The 17,160-nt window shown below is 60.3% G+C and overlaps 1 protein-coding gene across 3 annotated transcripts in view; it reads right to left on the bottom strand.

Annotated features, from left to right (window-relative positions):
- The window catches only part of ADAP1 (ArfGAP with dual PH domains 1), a 35,153-nt gene extending 22,919 nt beyond the window's left edge, over nt 1-12,234 (bottom strand). The window contains exon 1 of one of the 3 annotated variants that reach the window (XM_027526672.1): nt 11,977-12,234. In XM_027526672.1, coding sequence (XP_027382473.1) covers nt 11,977-12,088 — 112 coding nt within the window. In that variant the 5' untranslated portion in view covers nt 12,089-12,234. Of the gene's footprint in view, nt 1-11,509; nt 11,720-11,976 lie in introns of those variants that run through there. The other 2 variants (XM_027526675.1, XM_027526674.1) reach the window with 2 other exon arrangements.
- Between the last annotated feature and the right edge of the window lie 4,926 nt (nt 12,235-17,160).

Here is a 17,160-nt window from a genome sequence, read left to right on the forward strand (position 1 = left end):
CATGGTCAGCTCTGCCTCACCTGAGTGTCGCCGCAGCAAAGGTGAAGGAGAGCGAACAGGGAAGCAGCTTCGGCCGTTCTGCCGCCCCGCCCTGCCCTCTCTGCTCCAGAACCTCCATGAGTGCTGGGCGTCTCCAGTCCAGTCTGCTGCCAGCACGCCCAGCGCCCGCTCGCCACCCGCATCCCCAGCGCACGGACGGCTCCCTCTCTTCCCGCAGCCCCTCCCGGCCCTTCTGCCCACACCCGAGCTGCCGGCACACCCAGCTCCTCAGGCTTCCCAGCGTCTCCAGGCTTTGACGGCCCCTCCCCACCACTCACTCCGCAGTGGCCTGCCTCCACCAGCTTCCCGGCCGGGACCCTCCGCGCCTGCCACCCCGCCCCGCGGAGGCCCTCCTGTACCGCGGGCACCTCCGAGACCACGTGCTGGCGCTGGACACACGGCCTCTCCGCTTCCCCCGGCAACAAGCGAGGCTCGCGGGGCCCGGCGGGTTCCTGCTTCCAGAGGAGCTGCGCCCCCGTGACCAGGGGACCCTGGCAGCCACGGTACCACCTGTCCGCAGGTCACACCGCAGCAACAGCCTCCCCCAGTGAGCGCCCCAGGCCCAGCTGCACCCACACGCTCCCGTCACTGAGGCCGCTCACCCCCACCTGGGGGCCCTGTGCTGACCACCGCCTGGCCAAGGCTCCACGGCCCCCCATTGCCCAATGCCGCCCACTCTCACCAAGGCCTGTGCCAGGGGGCCCACGGGCAGGGAAAGCCCAGCCCCAAAAGGCACGCTGGTTATCCTGGGGCCGCACACAGGCGGGGGCATCTGGCCCTCCATCAGAGCTGCCCCTCCACGACTGAAGTGCCTCCACCGCTGCCTCCTCTGGGGATCCTGGTCACAGCGGGGGGGGCCCTGCTCCCTCCACAGGGCAGCTCCCACCGTCCCGGGCCCCACCAACTGGTGACCCCGAGTTGCCCCTCCATAACAGAGGGGCCCCCTTCCCCGTGGCCCCTCGAATGCTCTGCTGGCTGGGTCCCCATGAGGCATGCCCAGGGCTCACAGTGTCCTCCAGCTCCCCTCCCCCGGGCCCCCCAACACGGCTCAGGCCGCTTCCCACTGAACCCACCCCAGGCCGGCCCTTAGCTGAGGTGACCCCAAGCTCCCCCGCTGTCCCCAGAGCCGCCGCCCGCTCCCGGCAGCAGCCTCGACATGGCCTCCAACAGTCCGAAAGCTCATCCTCCACATCCCAGTGGCCGGCATCTTCCCTGACCTCCAGGAAGGAGGGGCCGCCGCACCCGCGGCCGATCTGGCCTCTGCACAGGGCCACCTGCCCACCTACCACCCCCATGAGAGCGCAGAGCTCAAGCGAGGCGCAGGGCAAGGCACCCCAACACTCACACACGGGCAGGGCAGCGCCAGCTGTGGGGCGGATCCAAGGTCAGCCGCAGCCAGCCCCTGGCTCTGGGTGGGGCTGCCGTGGGCCAGGCGAGGCTGGCACCCTGCTGGCCACCTCCAGGCCTACACGCTGTCCTGGACAGCCGTCGTGGAGGGCCCATCCTGGACAAGATTCTAGGAAGCTGGTGGGGCAGGGAGCACCCGGAGTCTCTCCACCTGGAGAACCATGGTGCTGGCAGATTCGGACGACAGAACTGGTCCTGCACTCCAGAGCCTGCGGAAGCCTCACAGCTTCAAGGAGCGGTCTGCACATCAATGGCATCGGCTCCACTCAGCTTCAGCTCTGAGCACAGCAGTGGCTACCCACCCCAGAGTCTCCATGTTATTAGATTCAAAGGGCTGGTGTTCCACAAAACACACGAGACGCACAAAGAAACCAGAGTGGGAACTGCAGCAGCATGCTCAGCAGAGCGCTGGGAGCTCAGGCCAGAGGCATCAGGCAAGAAAAAGAAGTGAGAGTCATCCAAGCTGGAAAGGAAGAAGTGAAAGTGGAGCCACCTCATTCGCCAACGGAGTGGCCTTATACAAAGGGAGATAGACAGACCCCACTGAAAAGCCACAAAGACTAGGAAATGAGTTAAGCAAAGGATTCAAAGTTCACACGCAAGAAATCAACTGAATGTACACACACATTTGTACATATACACACACACGCTATATACACACATATAACAACTTTAAAAGGGAACTACAAAAGTAATGCCATTTACATTTGCATCAAAAAGAATCAAGTACTTAAGAATTTTCTTAACCAAGGAGGAGAAAGACTTGTACGACGTAACAGTCCTGAAAGAATTTAAAGAAGAAATAAAAGGAAACACATCATATGTCCGTGGATTGGAAACTTCATGTTGTTAAAATGCCAACATTACCCAAAACGATCTAAAAAGTCAATGCGATATTTATCAAAATTCCAAAAATATTTTTTTTGCAGAAACAGAAAAACCCATCCTAAAATTCATATGCAATCTGAAGGGACCTCCAAAGCTACAGTAATCAAATCATAATCAAAACATATTGGCATAAAAATAGGCAGAGACCAACAGAATAGAGAGCCCAGAAATAAGCCCTCACATATACGGTCAAATCATTTTTTGACAAAGGTGCCAAGATCAATGGGAAAAACTGTCTGTCCAAGAAACAGTGCTGGAACGTCGGCTATCCCGTGCAGATTAGACCCGGACCCTGACGCACACCACACGCGAAAATCAACTCAAAACCCATCAGGGACCTAAATGTGAGGCCGGAATAACAAAGCTCTGAGAAGAAAACACGGGAGGCCACCTTCATGACACTGGGTTTGAAAATGCTTTCTTGGATATGACACCGAAGGACAAACGCAAGAAAAGAAAAAAATAAGCAAACTGGATTTCATGAAAATTAGAAAAGCTTTTTTCTGGTCATCCATACGGCTTTGTGGAATCCTAGTTCCCTGACTAGGGCCTGGACCCTGGCCTCAGCAGTGAGAGCGCTCAGTCCTAACCACTGGCCTGCCATGGAATTCCCTCACGAAAATATTTTAAATTTTGTGCATCAAAATATACTATCTACCAAGTAAAAACCCAAACCACAGAAACACAGAAAATATTTGCAAATAATATATCTGATAAGGGATTAATGTCCAGAATATATAGAGAACTCCCCAAACTCAACAACAACGAAAAAACAACAATCCAATTTCTAAGTGGGCAAAGGATTTAAAAAGACATTTCTCCAAAGAAGATATATAAATGGCCAGGCAGCACATGAAAAGATCCTCAGCATGATGCATGATTAAGAACATGCAAATCAGGACCACAGTGAGACAGCACCTCACACCCAGGAGGGTGACTGCTGCCCCCAAACCAAAACGAGAGACGGCGGGGACGGGGAGAGACTCAAACCCACGTGCGCGGCTGGTGGGCACAGAAAGCGGCACAGCCACTCTGGAAAGCGGCACGAGATTACTCAAAAGAGGGAGAGAAGAACGAACCACGTGACCCAGCAAGGCCACTTCTGAGTGAATCCAGAAGAACCGAAAGCAGACTCCCGAGACGTCTGCTCACCCACGTTGACCACAGCTTTGTCCACAACAGCCGGAACGCGGGAACAGCCTAAGTGTCCATCAAGAGAAGAACGCACAAGCAAATGTCCACCCGTACAATGGAGTATGATTTGACCTTAAGAGGGAAGGAGATGGAAATCTAAAGAAAGTGCTTAGGAAAAAATACTCAGGAAAAAAAGACTTTGAGACAAACACTGCAGTAAGAGACAAAGAAGGGCGTCACATAAAGAGGTCAACCCAACAAGACGATGCAAATATTTACAAATATTTAGGCCCCCAAAGGAGATGGCTGGATGGCATCACCGACTCGATGGACATGAGTCTGAGCAAGCTCTGGGAGCTGGTGATGGGCAGGGAGGCCTGGCGTGCTGCAGTCCATGGGGTCGCACAGAGTCGGACACGACTGAGCAACCGAACTGAACTGAGGTACCCAACGTAGCAACACCCAAAAATGTAAAGCAAATGTTAACAGACATAAAGGGCAAAAAAGGCAGCAACACAGTAAGAGGGGGGACGTTAAACCCCATGTTCACCAGTGGTTAGATTATCCAGACAGAAAACCAGTCAGGAAACTCCGGCTTTGGCCAACACCTGAGGCTGTGGACACACGTAGGAAGTTCCGTCCAGAAGCCACACGGAGCACGTCCTCCCGGTGCACACGGGCATTCCCCAGGGTCAGCCGCACGTTAGGCCAGAAAACAAGGCCAATCTGAGAAGGCTGAGATCGCGTCCAGCGTCTTTTCTAACCACAGTGACATGAGACTAGAAATCAAGAAATTGGACGACTTGGAAGAAACTGATTATTTCCTAGAAACATGCAGCCTGCCAAGACTGAATCATGAAGAAACAGGAAATCTGAACAGGCCAATAACTAGTGAGGATACTGAGCTCATAATCAAAAACCTCCCAACAACCCAAAGTGCAAGACAGACAGCCTCACTGGTGAATTCTTCCAAACACTGAAAAAATAACTAATACCAGTCCTTCTCAAACTCCTCCAGAACAGGAGGGAACACTTTGAAACTCACTGTACAAGGCAAGCATTACCCTGATACCAAAATCACGTAAGGATACCTGGTTTTCTGTACAAAGATACACAAAAAGGAAATCACAGGCCAATATCCCTGATACAAAATCCTCAACAACTGTTATCAAACTAAATTCAACAATGCATTAGAAAGATCATATACCATCATCAGTTGAGATTTATTCTAGGGATGCAAGTTCAGTTCAGTCACTCAGCCGTGTCTGACTTTTTGTGACCTCATGGACTGCAACACGCCAGGCTTCCCTGTCCATCACCAACTCCCAGAGCTTGCTAAAACTCATGTCCATTGCATAGGTGATGCCATCCAACCATCTCATCCTCTGTCATCCCCTTCTCCTCCTGCCTTCAACCTTTCCCAGCATCAGGCTCTTTTCCAGTGAGTCAGCTCTTCGCATCAGGTGGCCAAAGCATTGAAGTTTCAGCTTCAGCATCAGTCCTTCCAATGAATATCCAGGACTGATGTCCTTTAGGATGGACTGGTTGGATCTCCTTGCAGTCCAAGGGACTCTCAAGAGTCTTCTCCAACACCACAGTTCAAAAGCATCAGTTCTTCAGTGCTCAGCTTTCTTTATGGTCCAGCTCTCACAAGGGATGCAAAGACGGTTCAATACTCCCAAACCAATCAACGGTGGGTCAGTCGCTGAGTCGCGTCTGACTTTGAGACCCCATGGACTGTAGCCCACCAGGCTCGTGTGTCCATGGGGTTTTCCAGTCAAGAATACTGGAGTTGGTAGCCATTTCATCCTCTGGGGATCTTCCTCACCCAGGGATTGAACACGAGTCTCCTCTGTGTCCTGCACTGCAGGCAGATTCTTTACCAACTGAGCCACCAGGGAAGCAAAAGAATCAATGTGATACACCAAATGAATAAAAATCATGATCATCTCAACAGGTGTAGAAAATGCATTTGACAAGATTCAATATCCATTTATGATAAAAGCTCTCAACAAAGTGAGTACAGAGGGCGTGCACGCCAACATAGCAAAGGCCGTGACGAGCCTCCGCTGACGTCATAGCCAACAGCGAAGGCTGAGAGCTTGTCCTCTACGACCAGGGACGAGGCGAGGGTGCCCAGTCTTGCCACTGTTTTCCAACAAAGTATTGGCACCCTTAGCCAGTGCAAACAGGCGAGAAAAATAAATAAATGGTACCCAAACAAGAAAGGAAGAAGTCAAACTGTTGTTGTTTGCAGATGACAATACATAAGACGTGGAAGACTAAGACTCCATGGAGAGACTGCTAGAACTATCACATGAGTTCAGAAAAGTTGCAGGATACAAATCGATATACAACAATTCGCTGTGTTTCTTTATACTAAAACAACAACAACAACACACACAATTAGAGGCTTCCCCGGTGGCTCAGCGGTACAGACTCCACCTGCCAACACAGGGAAACAAGTGCGAGCCGTGACCCGAGAGACCCTGCGCGCCACGCAGGGACCAGCCTGCGCCACAGCCCCTGAGCCGGGAAGACCCCGCGCGCCACGCAGGGACCAGCCTGCGCCACAGCCCCTGGGCCGGGAAGACCCCGCGCGCCATGCAGGGACCAGCCTGTGCCACAGCCCCTGAGCCTGTGCTCTAGAGCCCAGGAGCCGCCGCCGCTGAGGCCCAAGTGCCCCGGAGCCTGCTCTGCTGCAAGAGAAACCGGTGCAACGAGAAGCCCACACTCGGCCACTGGACACAGAGCCCGCTCGCCACGACTAGAGAAAAGCCCAGGCGGCAACAAGCACCCAGCACAGCCAAAAACAAAGCAAGTAAGAACATCAGAAAGTAAGATAACAGCACGTTTACAACTGTATCAAAGAGAGTAAAACACCTAGGGACAGATTTAGGCAAGGAGGCGAAAGCCATGCACACTGACAGCTGCAAGACACTGACGCCAGACAGGAGCCACCGGCGGATGGAGCCACCGGCGGATGGAGCCACCGGCGGATGGAGCCACCGGCGGATGGAGTGGAGCCACCGGCGGATGGAGCCACCGGCGGATGGAGCCACCGGCGGATGGAGCCACCGGCGGATGGAGCCACCGGCGGATGGAGCCACCGGCGGATGGAGCCACCGGCGGATGGAGACGCGCCGCGCTCAGCATGGGGAGGACTGACGTTATGAGAACGTCCACACTCCCCAAAGCCATCCACAGTGTCAGAGGAGGTACCTACAGAAACCCCTGTCAAAACTCCAATGGCACCACAAAACAAACCATCCTAACATGTTTATGAACCTCGAAGTCCAAACAGTCAAAGCACACTTGAGAAAGAGGAACAAAGCTGGAGGCATCACAGTTCCTGATTTCAACTGTTACAAAGCTATCGTAATCAAGAGAGTAGCAAAAAAGTATAGTATTAGCATAAAAACAGACATACACATCAATGGAACAGAACAGAGAGCTTAGAAATCAGCCCACATCTATGTGGTCAATTAATTTACAACAAAGGAACCAAGACTGTACAAAGGAAATCAGAGGTGTTTTCAGTAAACCGGAAAACTGGACATCCACGTGCAAAAGAATGAACGGGGACCACTGTCTTACAAAATCAACTCAGAATGGACTGAAGACGTGAGTGCAAGGCCTGGAGCCACAGGGCTCCTAGAGGAGCGCAGGCAGCGAGCTCCCTGACGCCAGTCCTGGCGATGAGTCTGGGGTCTGACACCGAAAGCAAAGGCAGAAAAGCAAAAATAAACAAGTGGGGCTAAAGGCTCCTGCAGGGCAAGAGCGTCAACAGAATCGAGAGGCAATCTGTGGGAGAAAATATTTGTAAATCATGTACCTAACAATGGGTCTAAATACATCCAAAAATACACAAAGAACTCATGTGATAGCAAGCCAACAACAAAAGACTCAACACCTCAATTAAAAAGTGGGCAAAGCCTCTGAGGAGACGCTGTTCCAAAGATGTGCAGATGCCATGGTGTGTGGAGACGCTCACAGCACTAAGCACCAGGGAAGCGCAGGTGAACTCCACAGCGAGGTGTCAGCTCACACCTGTGAGAAGAGCCATCAAGAAAAAGACGGGAAATAACAAGCCTGCGAAGACGAGGATGCAAGGCGGCAGTGGGTGTAAGGGCACATCTGGGTGGCACCACAGGCAGAAAGCCGGAGAAGGCAATGGCACCCCACTCCAGTGTTCTCGCCTGGAGAATCCCAGGGATGGGGGAGCCTGGTGGGCTGCCATCTATGGGGTCGCACGGAGTCGGACACGACTGAAGTGACTTGGCAGCAGTAGCAGCAGCAGCAGGCAGAAAGCAGGGCGGAGGCTCCTCAGAAAGTTAGACATAGGGCTTCCTTACAATCTAGTAACTTCATCTCTAGATATTTTACTGAGGGAAATGAAAATGCATTCATAAAGATATCTGCATCCCCATGTTTACTACAGCACCATCTACCACAGTGAAGATATGGATGACTGGATAGAGACGTGCCACACGTGGATACTACTCAGCCGTCAAAAAGGAGACCTTGCCACTCGTGACCACGTGGATGGATCCTGAGGGCATTATGCTGAGTAAAATAAACCAGACAGAGAAAGACAAATGTTGTATTAACATGCGCAACCTAAAAAGCAAAACCCCAAGCCCCACACTCACAGAGAGAGAGAACAGGTTGTCAGAGGTGGGGCTGCGTGAAGAGGGGTCAGAAAGCACCAGCTTCCAGTTACAGTCAACGAGGCCTGCGGACACCTGCAAGCTGCTGAGAGAGCAGATCTTAAAAGTCCTCGTCACGAGGAAGAGACCCTGCATGAGGGGTGCTAACTAGACTTCCTGTGGCGCCCATTTCCCGGCATGCACGAGCACCGCACCGCTGTGCTTATACCTGAGACTAATGTGACGTCGCAGCCAGTGACGTGTCAACTGTTTAAAGGAGGCGGGAAACCGTGCCTCCAGACACAACAGGGTGAGCGCTGAGGATGCTGTGTTCAGTGAAATACACCAGACGCAGGAGGACGGATCCTGTGTGATCCTACTCATCTGGGTCGAGTCCACAGACAGCGAGGGAAGGCTGTGGGCTGGGGAGAGGAGGGAGGCAGTGTTTACCTGGACAGGTCTCTGTTCTGCAAGATGCAAAGAGCTCGCAAGACGCACTGAGAGACGGACGGTGGTGACGGCTGCCCCACAACGCGGATGCACTTAACGCCGCTGAGCGGCGACTGCACAGAGTGGAAAGCGTGGCTTTTATGTGTATTTCACCACGATGAAAAAAATAGCGACCTAAAGCCCAAGCAGGCTGCGCCTCCAGGGAGCAGGGACCATCTGCCCAGCCCACTTCTCAGCAGCCCCCTGCCCGCCATGCTCTCAGGGGACCCTCTCCCAAATTAAGCCACATTGCAGAGCCCCTCCCAGCCTGGGCGCTCCTGCCCCGCTTCACAGCAACGTCTGAAAAGTCACCTCTGCCTTGAAGCCCCCTGGGGCGGAGCACGGACTTCCTGTTCTGAGGTCTGGCAGGCAGACACCCCAGTCCCGGCTGAGCAGTGAGGCCCGGCCCCCAGCCCCGGGCCCCTAGCAGGAGGGTCTCCACGTCGCACAGCACTCCCAGAAAGCGCTCCTTGACAAGCCCAGACCTCACCAGTCAAAACTGGTTTCACCTGGTGGTCCAGGTGACAGGCATCAAAGCCCCACAGGAGGACCACCCACACCTCAGCCCAGGGAACGCGTGGAGGCCTCGCCCTTCCTGCCTATGGGAGGCCAGGCAGTCACCTGGCAGGTGACCAACGAGGCGGGTGACCCGGAGGAAAGAAGTGCAGCACCCCCTGCCTCTGGGACGGAGGCCCCCCACCCAGGCCTGCAGTGAGAAGCGCCTCCAGGAGCCTCAGACCAGGCCCTGTGTTCAAGGGCAGCGGCGCCCACTCTGGGGCAGACAACTGGAGGGTCTGGGGGCTGCAACCACCCCCAGATGGCCTCCCTGCCAGCAGCCCTCGCGTGGCGACCTGCCCAAATCTATCCCCACAGCCTGGCGGTTGGGGGGCCAAGGCCCTGGGGACCCCCAGCCCCGAGGCGCCGCTCTGGGTGGGCTGCGGCGGAGACAAGCAGGAGCACCAGCCACTCCAGGGCGCTGTCCTCCTCTGGGCCCCCTTCAAAGCCAGGAAGGGCTCCAGTCGGCCAGCTGGCCGCAGTGGGGACAGGAGGCCACAGCAGCCCCCCAGGGCGGCCCCAACCATGGACAGAGCCGTGGGGCTGCAGCAGAGACACGGCAGGCGTGACACAGGCCAGGGGGCCGGGCACCTGGACAGCAGTCCCCCCTGAGGCCCACACCACTGAGTCAGCTCCAGGTCTCCAGGCCCTGGTGTCCCCAGCTGTAAAACCGGGGCCCACGTCCTGGCTGCTCCTCAGGCTGCCGAACAGACGAGGTGAGGATCTGAGGTCCTGGATCGAGTCTGAAGGGCAGAGGTGTGGCCCAACGCTGGGCACCGGCCCTCCCGAGTGCCTATGCCCGCGGGGCGGGGGCAGAGTGCCCCTGGCCGAGTGGGTGGGCGGGCGCAGCGGCTGTAAGACCACTATGCAAGGGAGGCCCCTTCTCCCTCCTGCCAGGGAGGCTCGATGTCCCAAGAATCTCCTCTGGGCAGGCTGGCCCCATGGGCCGGCCCCTCAGACCAGGCCTGGAAGGAGACGGTGCGGGCTGCCTTCCTCCCCAGACCACTCCCTGGCATGGCTCACGCTCCTGACAAGTGGAAACACAGACCCAGGAGAGAGAGGTGGGGTGGCCAGGAGGGCAGCAGCAGCAGGCAGTGGCTATGCAGCCTCAGCGCACAGCCGCAGGCCCTGGGCAGCTGGCTCGGAGGGAGGCCGTGGGGAAGGCCCTCAGCCCGCCTGCCTCCAGAGAAGCCTGCCACTGCTTCCCCTCGGGGCCGCTCCAGCCCAGCACGGCCTCTCCCAGCAGATTCCCGGCACCTGGAGGGGGCAGGAGGGAGGAGACCCCTCCCAGCCCACTGGGCGAGCAGTGGCCAAGAGCCGGGCAGTGGGTCCTGTTTGGCCGATGTCCAGAGTCCGTGTCCCCACCTCCCTCTCTGGAGGATCAGCCACTCCACGCTGTTGGGCTTGCTCTGAGGGACGCCGGTGGGTCCTGTTTGGCCGATGTCCAGAGTCCCCACCTTCCCTCTCTAGGGGCTCAGCCACTACACGCTGTTCAGTTTGCTCTGAGGGGCTCAGGCTAGGCGCCCCAGGGAGCACCCAGTGTCTCCCTGCAGGCCGGGGGCCGCCCTGGCTGTTCCTGCCCCACCCCCACTGCAGCCACGACCAGCCAGGGGCGACCAGCTCACTAGCAGGGTCCCCGGGGCCTGAGAGCAAAGCCTTTTCTCTTCCTGCCAATCCCTGAACACTAGCCCCAGGGTTCCGGCGACGAGGAAATCACCCCAGAGCAGGCACCACCCAGGAGCGAAGTCCAGGTGATGCCCGCTGGGAGACGGCACCTGCCCAGGGCCCCACCTGAACTGGCCACCTGCCAGGGCAGCGAGGTTTGTGGGGGAGGGGGCCCCGCGACCCCTTTCCCAGCGGGTCCACGTGGCCGTGGCAGGTGCTTCCTCCCCCGCTCCCAGCGCAGGGCCGGAGGGCGGCTGCAGACAGGGGCCATGACGTCACCGCAGGTGGGGGCGCCAGCGGACCCTCCATCCCCGCGGAGGAGCCTCGGCCCCGCTCACCCATCCCCTCCCTGCCGCCCGTCTCCCGGCGCGATTTCCTCTTTCTTTGCGGAGCCCCAGGTTTCGCAAGGCGGCGGCTGCCGGCGGGTGACAAGACACGCAGCCTGGGGGAGGGGAGGCGGCGACAGAGCCGGGGGCCGGGGGCTGGCGGGATCCGGGCCCGCGCCCCACCCGAGCGGGAGCCAGGCTCCGCGGCCCGCGCCCCCCAGCCCTGCGGGCGCCGCAACACCCCTCCCTGGCCCGGGGCTGGCATCCAGGCCGGCACCCGGCCCCGGCCGCAGCCGCCCCGGCCCGCACCCACGCGGGCCCACAGCACCCCGGCGCGCCCAGCCGGCCCGCACCTACCCGGGGCGCCGCAGTCGGCGCAGCGCGCGTTCCCCGGCCGCTGCAGCAGCTCGAGCACGGCCTTCCGCCGCTCCTTGGCCATGGCCGCGACGCCGGGTGGGGAGCGCCCGCTCCGCCGCACTAGGGCCCCACGCAGGCCGCCCGCTGCCGCCGCCCCTGCGCCATCCTGGGCGGCTCAGCCCGCGCGCCGGTTCCGCATTCCTGCCGCCCGCCCGGCCCCGCCGCCGCCGCCGCTCTCCTCGCCGCCGCGGCCGCCGAGCGTGTGCCGGCGCGGGGCCCGGGGCGCACGGCGCGCTCTGGCCGGCGCGGCCCGCGGGCGGCCCCCAGCGGCGCGGGCGGAAGGGCGGGCGAACGGCCTCCTCCCGCGCCGGCCCGACGCCCCAGCCCGCGCTCCCGGGACCCGCCCAGGGACCCGCAGGGGCGGTCTGCGGGCCGCCGCCCACCCTATCCCCGTGCAGCGGGCGCACCTGCCCGGGCAAGACGCCAGCAGCCACGGTGGGAGTGGGACCATTCCTGGTTAATCGCCCTGACAGCGCCTGGACACCTACTGTGCCCCCAGGGGCAGCGGGCCAGGCCCATCGGGCAAGCAGGGAATGCTTGCTGGAAGGGGTGCGTGCGCGGCCTTGAGGACCACCTCCCTGTCCTCAGAGGAGAGGCCGGCCGGTGACAAGCCCCAGTGCGGTGGGCGCTCAGGCCACAGAAGGGCCCCGCTCTGCACCCAGCGGGGACAGGCGGGGCGGGGTGTGGGGTAGAAGGGTGCTCTGGATAAAGCCTTCTGAGTCAGGAAGCCAGCACCCAGATGCCAGGACAGCGTGGGGGAGGGGAGGGGACGGGTCCCTGTTTGTTCAGATTCTTTCCGTTTTCTTCTTAAATTATGAATGCAGCGATGCAGCTGGTTAGAAACAAACAGCAAACACCACAGCCTCCCCACCACCCCCGACCCCAGCGACTGAGCCAACCATTGTCAACAACTGCCAGCGTTCTCCCAGAACGGTCCTCGGCCGGTCAGTCCGCGGGGAGGCCGGCGCTGCGGGTGCGTTCCACCTGCCAGGGTCTCAGCTGGATGCTGTGCTGGAGTCCCGGGGGCCCCACAACCAGGAGAGCACCTCCAGGACAAGGGGAAGGGCCGCTGGCCGGGGGCGGACCTACCACCTCGCCCCCCACGGAGGCGGCGTGGGCACTGCCCACCGAGGCCTGCTCTGGCCACCTCTGGGGCACAATGCTTCCAGAGCCCTGAGGGTCTCCCGGGCAGGACACGGGAGCCCACTTGGGCACGAGTCTCTAAACCACAGGTCCCGCATCACCGTGTGCTTGGACTGGCCCCTGTCTCCCCCATCAGATGGCGCCCTTCCAGGAGGGACGGCTGGTGTCCTCATCTCGGGGTCCCCATGCCAGGGTCAGTATCTGCCACAGAGCAGAGTGAGGGACGGCGCTTCATGAAGACAAACTGGCCTCAGTCACAATAGCAACTTCCTCACTGACTGGGGCTCAGATGGTAAAGCGTCCGCCTGCAGCGCAGGAGACCCCAGTTCAATCCCTGGGTTGGGAAGACCTCCTGGAAAAGGGAACAGCAACCCACTCCAGTATTCTGGCCTGGAGAATCCCTTGGACAGAGGAGCCTGGTGGGCTACAGTTGGTGTGGTCACAGAGTCGGACACGACTGAGTGACTTTCACTGACACTTACCGTACATCAGCTGCTGCTGCTAAGTCGCTTCAGTCGTGTCCGACTCTGTGCGACCCCACAGACGGCAGCCCACCAGGCTCCCCTGTCCCTGGGATTCTCCAGGCAAGAACACTGGAGTGGGTTGCCATTTCCTTCTCCAATGAATGAAAGTGAAAAGTGAAAGGGAAGTCGCTCAGTCACGTCAGACTCTTAGCGACCCCATGGACTGTAGCCCTCAGGCTCCTCCGTCCATGGGATTTTCCAGGCAAGAGTGCTGGAGTAGGGTGCCATTGCCTTCTCCATCCTACATCAGGCATTAGGTCAAACCCCTTCCTATTTAATCCCCATTTTACAGATTCTGAAAACAGAGGCATGGAGCTGTTCGGTCACACCCAAGGCCACACGTGGCTTCTAAGTGGAAAGACTGGGATGAACACACAGCTGGGGGACAAAAAAGCCGAGCCCCCCACTCCAGCGATAGGGTTGCTGAGGGTCGAGGAGGGATGGGTGGGGGCAGGAAGCCGGAGGGGCTCGGAGCAAGAGCAGGAGAGGAGCAGGCGGGCACCTTCTCTGTCGTCCCATCTCACTATGGGGGTGAGGACATGGTCCAGGGAGGTGGATTCAAGGACAGAGGTCGGGACGTGAGATCCTTAAAGAGACAGGCAGGACGGAGTTCTGCAGCCCCTGACTGGGCTCCCAGGCCGAAGGGAAGCACAGGGTGCAATGGGCTGGTGTGGGGCTCCCAGGACGCACGGCACACACAGCCCCGGGCGGGCCATGCCCAACAGGCCCTTGCCCAGGCTCCAGGGGGGTGTCAGAGGAGCTGGAGGCCAGCACCCAGGATCCTGGAGTTGTCGGAGGGGCCGGAGGCCAGCGCCCAGGGTCCTGGGGTTGTCAGAGGGGCCGGAGGCCAGCGCCCAGGGTCCTCGGGTTGTCGGAGGGGCCGGAGGCCAGCGCCCAGGGTCCTGGGGTTGTCGGAGGGGCCGGAGGCCAGCGCCCAGAGTCCTGGTGGGGCCCTGGGGGGGCCCCTGTGCTGAGTGGACGGGAGCGAGGGGAGTGACCACAGTCTGCTTTGGGGGAGGGGGCACATGAGGGTGACTGGGGGACACACAGACAGGAAAACGCCAGGGACTCAGAGCCTTGTAGCTTGAGGATGGCTTTGAGGATTGGGGAGGGTGCCAAAGCGCCCGGGAGACCCAGGGAGGGGTCCTCCTGAGGGCTGGAGACAGAGTCTGGGGCAGTCGATGGAGTCCGCGGCGGGCCCCCCAGCAGGGCTGGGCAGAGGGGGGCCGGGCAGGAGGGGGGAAAGTCACGAGGATGGGGTGGAGGGCAGGGAGGGTCGGGCCCGAGAGGCGGGGCCCGAGCCCCAGGAGCTGTAGGGCGACGGGTGCAGGCAGGGAAACATGGCTGCCAGGAGGCGGCGCCGGGGCTGAAGTGGGCGCCCCACGGGATGCTGGCCACCAGCTCCTGGCAGCAGTGCCCAGACTCCTGAGGGACTTCTGCAGGGCAGAGGGGTTGGCACTCCGGCCTGGGCGGGGCAGGGCACCCAGAGGGGGCCTGCCGGGCGGCCGGGCCCTCGACAGCACCCTCGGCATGCCTGTTCTGTGCAGAGCCCTGAGCAGCGGGGACCTGTCTACCAAGGGGAGAAAACGGAGAGCCCCAGGCCGTGTCCACCACCCCCACCAGCACCCTTGCCTAAGACCTGGGTTTGGGGTGCGTCAGGGAGGGAAAGCAGGCACTGCCCTCCAGCCTTTCCCGGCCACGTCGTGGCTGGGGCTGAGCAACCACAAGGTTCCGGGCTGGCGTTGGGCAAGACCGGAGCAGGGCAGGAACCCAGCCAGCAGCTGGCTCAGCCCAAACCCTCCTGGGCCTGGGGGGGCCCGTGGGGCGTTCCTCCCTGTACCCTCCATCCCCGGCCAGCCTGCTCTGAGCCACACCTGAGCCGGGAACCCCACGGGGGTTCCCAGGAGTGGATGAGCCGGAGGGTCGGAGTCAGTCCTCCATTGAGGACTGGGTAGCAGCTGAGGGCAAGGTCCCCACGGGGACTCCGGGGGCTGAGGAAGCAAGCACCTCCCAGAATGTGGGAGACGCACAGAGACATGGCTGACACGCCTGGCTATGAGTGGCGGCTTCCGGTGTGGCTAGCACAGTTCCTGTTTTAAAGCCCTCACCCTGTGTAATTCCTGAGCCTAAGCCTCAGTCTCCAGCCCCATCCCAGCAAAGGAAACACAGCGACACCCCAAAGTAAGGCGACCCTCAGTGCACAGGGTGTGCACCCCTCCCCGCACCACAGCCAGGGTCGGCGGGGACGGTCCCGGGACCAGGACTGCGTCTCCATCTACGAGCAGCACTGGCCTAGAAACCCAGGGGGTCTGGGGGGGGGGTCCCCAGAGGGGATGGGGGGTGGGGTCTCCATGGGGGTAGAGCTCCAGGGCTCGTTCAGTGGGTGTGGGGACATTTAAAAAGAGTTTCTGCCTGGTATCCTGAAGGGAACCAGCATGTAGCAGAAGGACGTGTCTTCAGGACCCCCGGTGCTCCTGGAGGACCTGGGCTCCCAGGGTGCCCCCCGGGGCGGGCGTGGGAGCCGGGGGAGGCCCGGGTGCGGGCTGGGGAGTGGGCTGCAGCTGCGGTGATGTCCCCGGCTCTCTGAGCACTGACATCCAGCCAGGGACTTAAAGTTCACAAATTAGCCTGACTCAACTCACAAAGACCTCTGACAAGCCAGTGGGAAGAGAACCCGAGCAGTACGTTCTCCCAGGAAGACACACAGACATGCACGTACCCAGCATCACGGCTGTCGGGAGACGCGGGACGGCTGCACCAGCACGGACCCATAAACAGAGCATCACCCACTCCACCAAGTACGCCCCTGAGACAGAAAGCGCATACGCTCAGAAACGTGTACCTGAACGTTCAAAGCAGCGCTCCTTACAGGAGCCAAAGCAGGGCAACCACTGTCCGTCGGCGGAGGCGTGGATACAGGGGAGCAGGACTCGGCCACTGAAACGAGAGCAGCGTTGCAGCGCTACAGCCCGGACGAACCGCAACGGTCGGTGAGAGCAGCCGGTCGTGACGCCCACGGCGTGCCAGGGTGCTCCCAAGGCCTCTGACCTGTCGCTTCCAGCCCGTGCTGAGCCACCAGGCTGGCGGAATGGACGGGTCAGCAGTCCTCAGGGGTGGGGAGCCGAGGCTGCGAGGCCCTGCTCACCGGCCGCCTGAGGCTTCTCTGCAGGACCAGGCCGCAGGCCTGTCAGTGGACTGAGCATGAGGGACCCTGTCCCACCTGCAGGGCGAGGCGGTGGGAGTCCTCAGCCGTGTGCACGCAGCCCTCAGCTCACCGGGCCCTGCAGGCTGTGCACATGGCAGGGCCAGGTCCTGGGCTGACATGCAGGGACAGGACAAGTCAGGCCGCGGACAGGGGGACAGGCGGGGTGTGAGGGGTCCTGGCCTTCCCCAGGAGGGTCTGTGCGTCTGTGCCCCACCCTGTCCGCCCCTCAGCCTCCCACACGCCCTCCCCAAGGAGCTTCCTGCCCCGCCCCCGAGAGGTGGGACCTACCGACTGCCCCACCCCCTGAGAGGTGGGGCCTACCGACTTCCCCTCCCATCTAGAGGTGGGGCCTATTACTGTCCCGCCCACTGAGAGGTGGGGCCTAGCGGTTTCCCCGCATACCAAGAGGTGGGTCTTCGGTTGCCCCGCCCACCGAGAGGTGGGGCCTACGGCTGCCCCAGGGTCTGGGCCGGGAGCCATGAGCCTCCCACCCAGGAGGACCCAGGACCCCCGCCTCCAAGACTGGGAGAGGACTCAGCTCCCGCTGGTGCACTATCTCCCCAAGTCTCTCCTGAGCTGCCACCTGCCAAGGCCCCGTGGGGGTCCCCCACCTCCCGCCCGGCCCCCACCCGGCTCATGTGCCAGGCACACAGGTATGGTGTCAGAGGGGCATCAGCCACCATCTGACCACAGCCCATCCAGGGCCGTGAGGATGGCAA

The sequence above is a fragment of the Bos indicus x Bos taurus genome, chromosome 25, assembly GCF_003369695.1.
Source record: "Bos indicus x Bos taurus breed Angus x Brahman F1 hybrid chromosome 25, Bos_hybrid_MaternalHap_v2.0, whole genome shotgun sequence".
Lineage (NCBI taxonomy): Eukaryota > Metazoa > Chordata > Mammalia > Artiodactyla > Bovidae > Bos > Bos indicus x Bos taurus.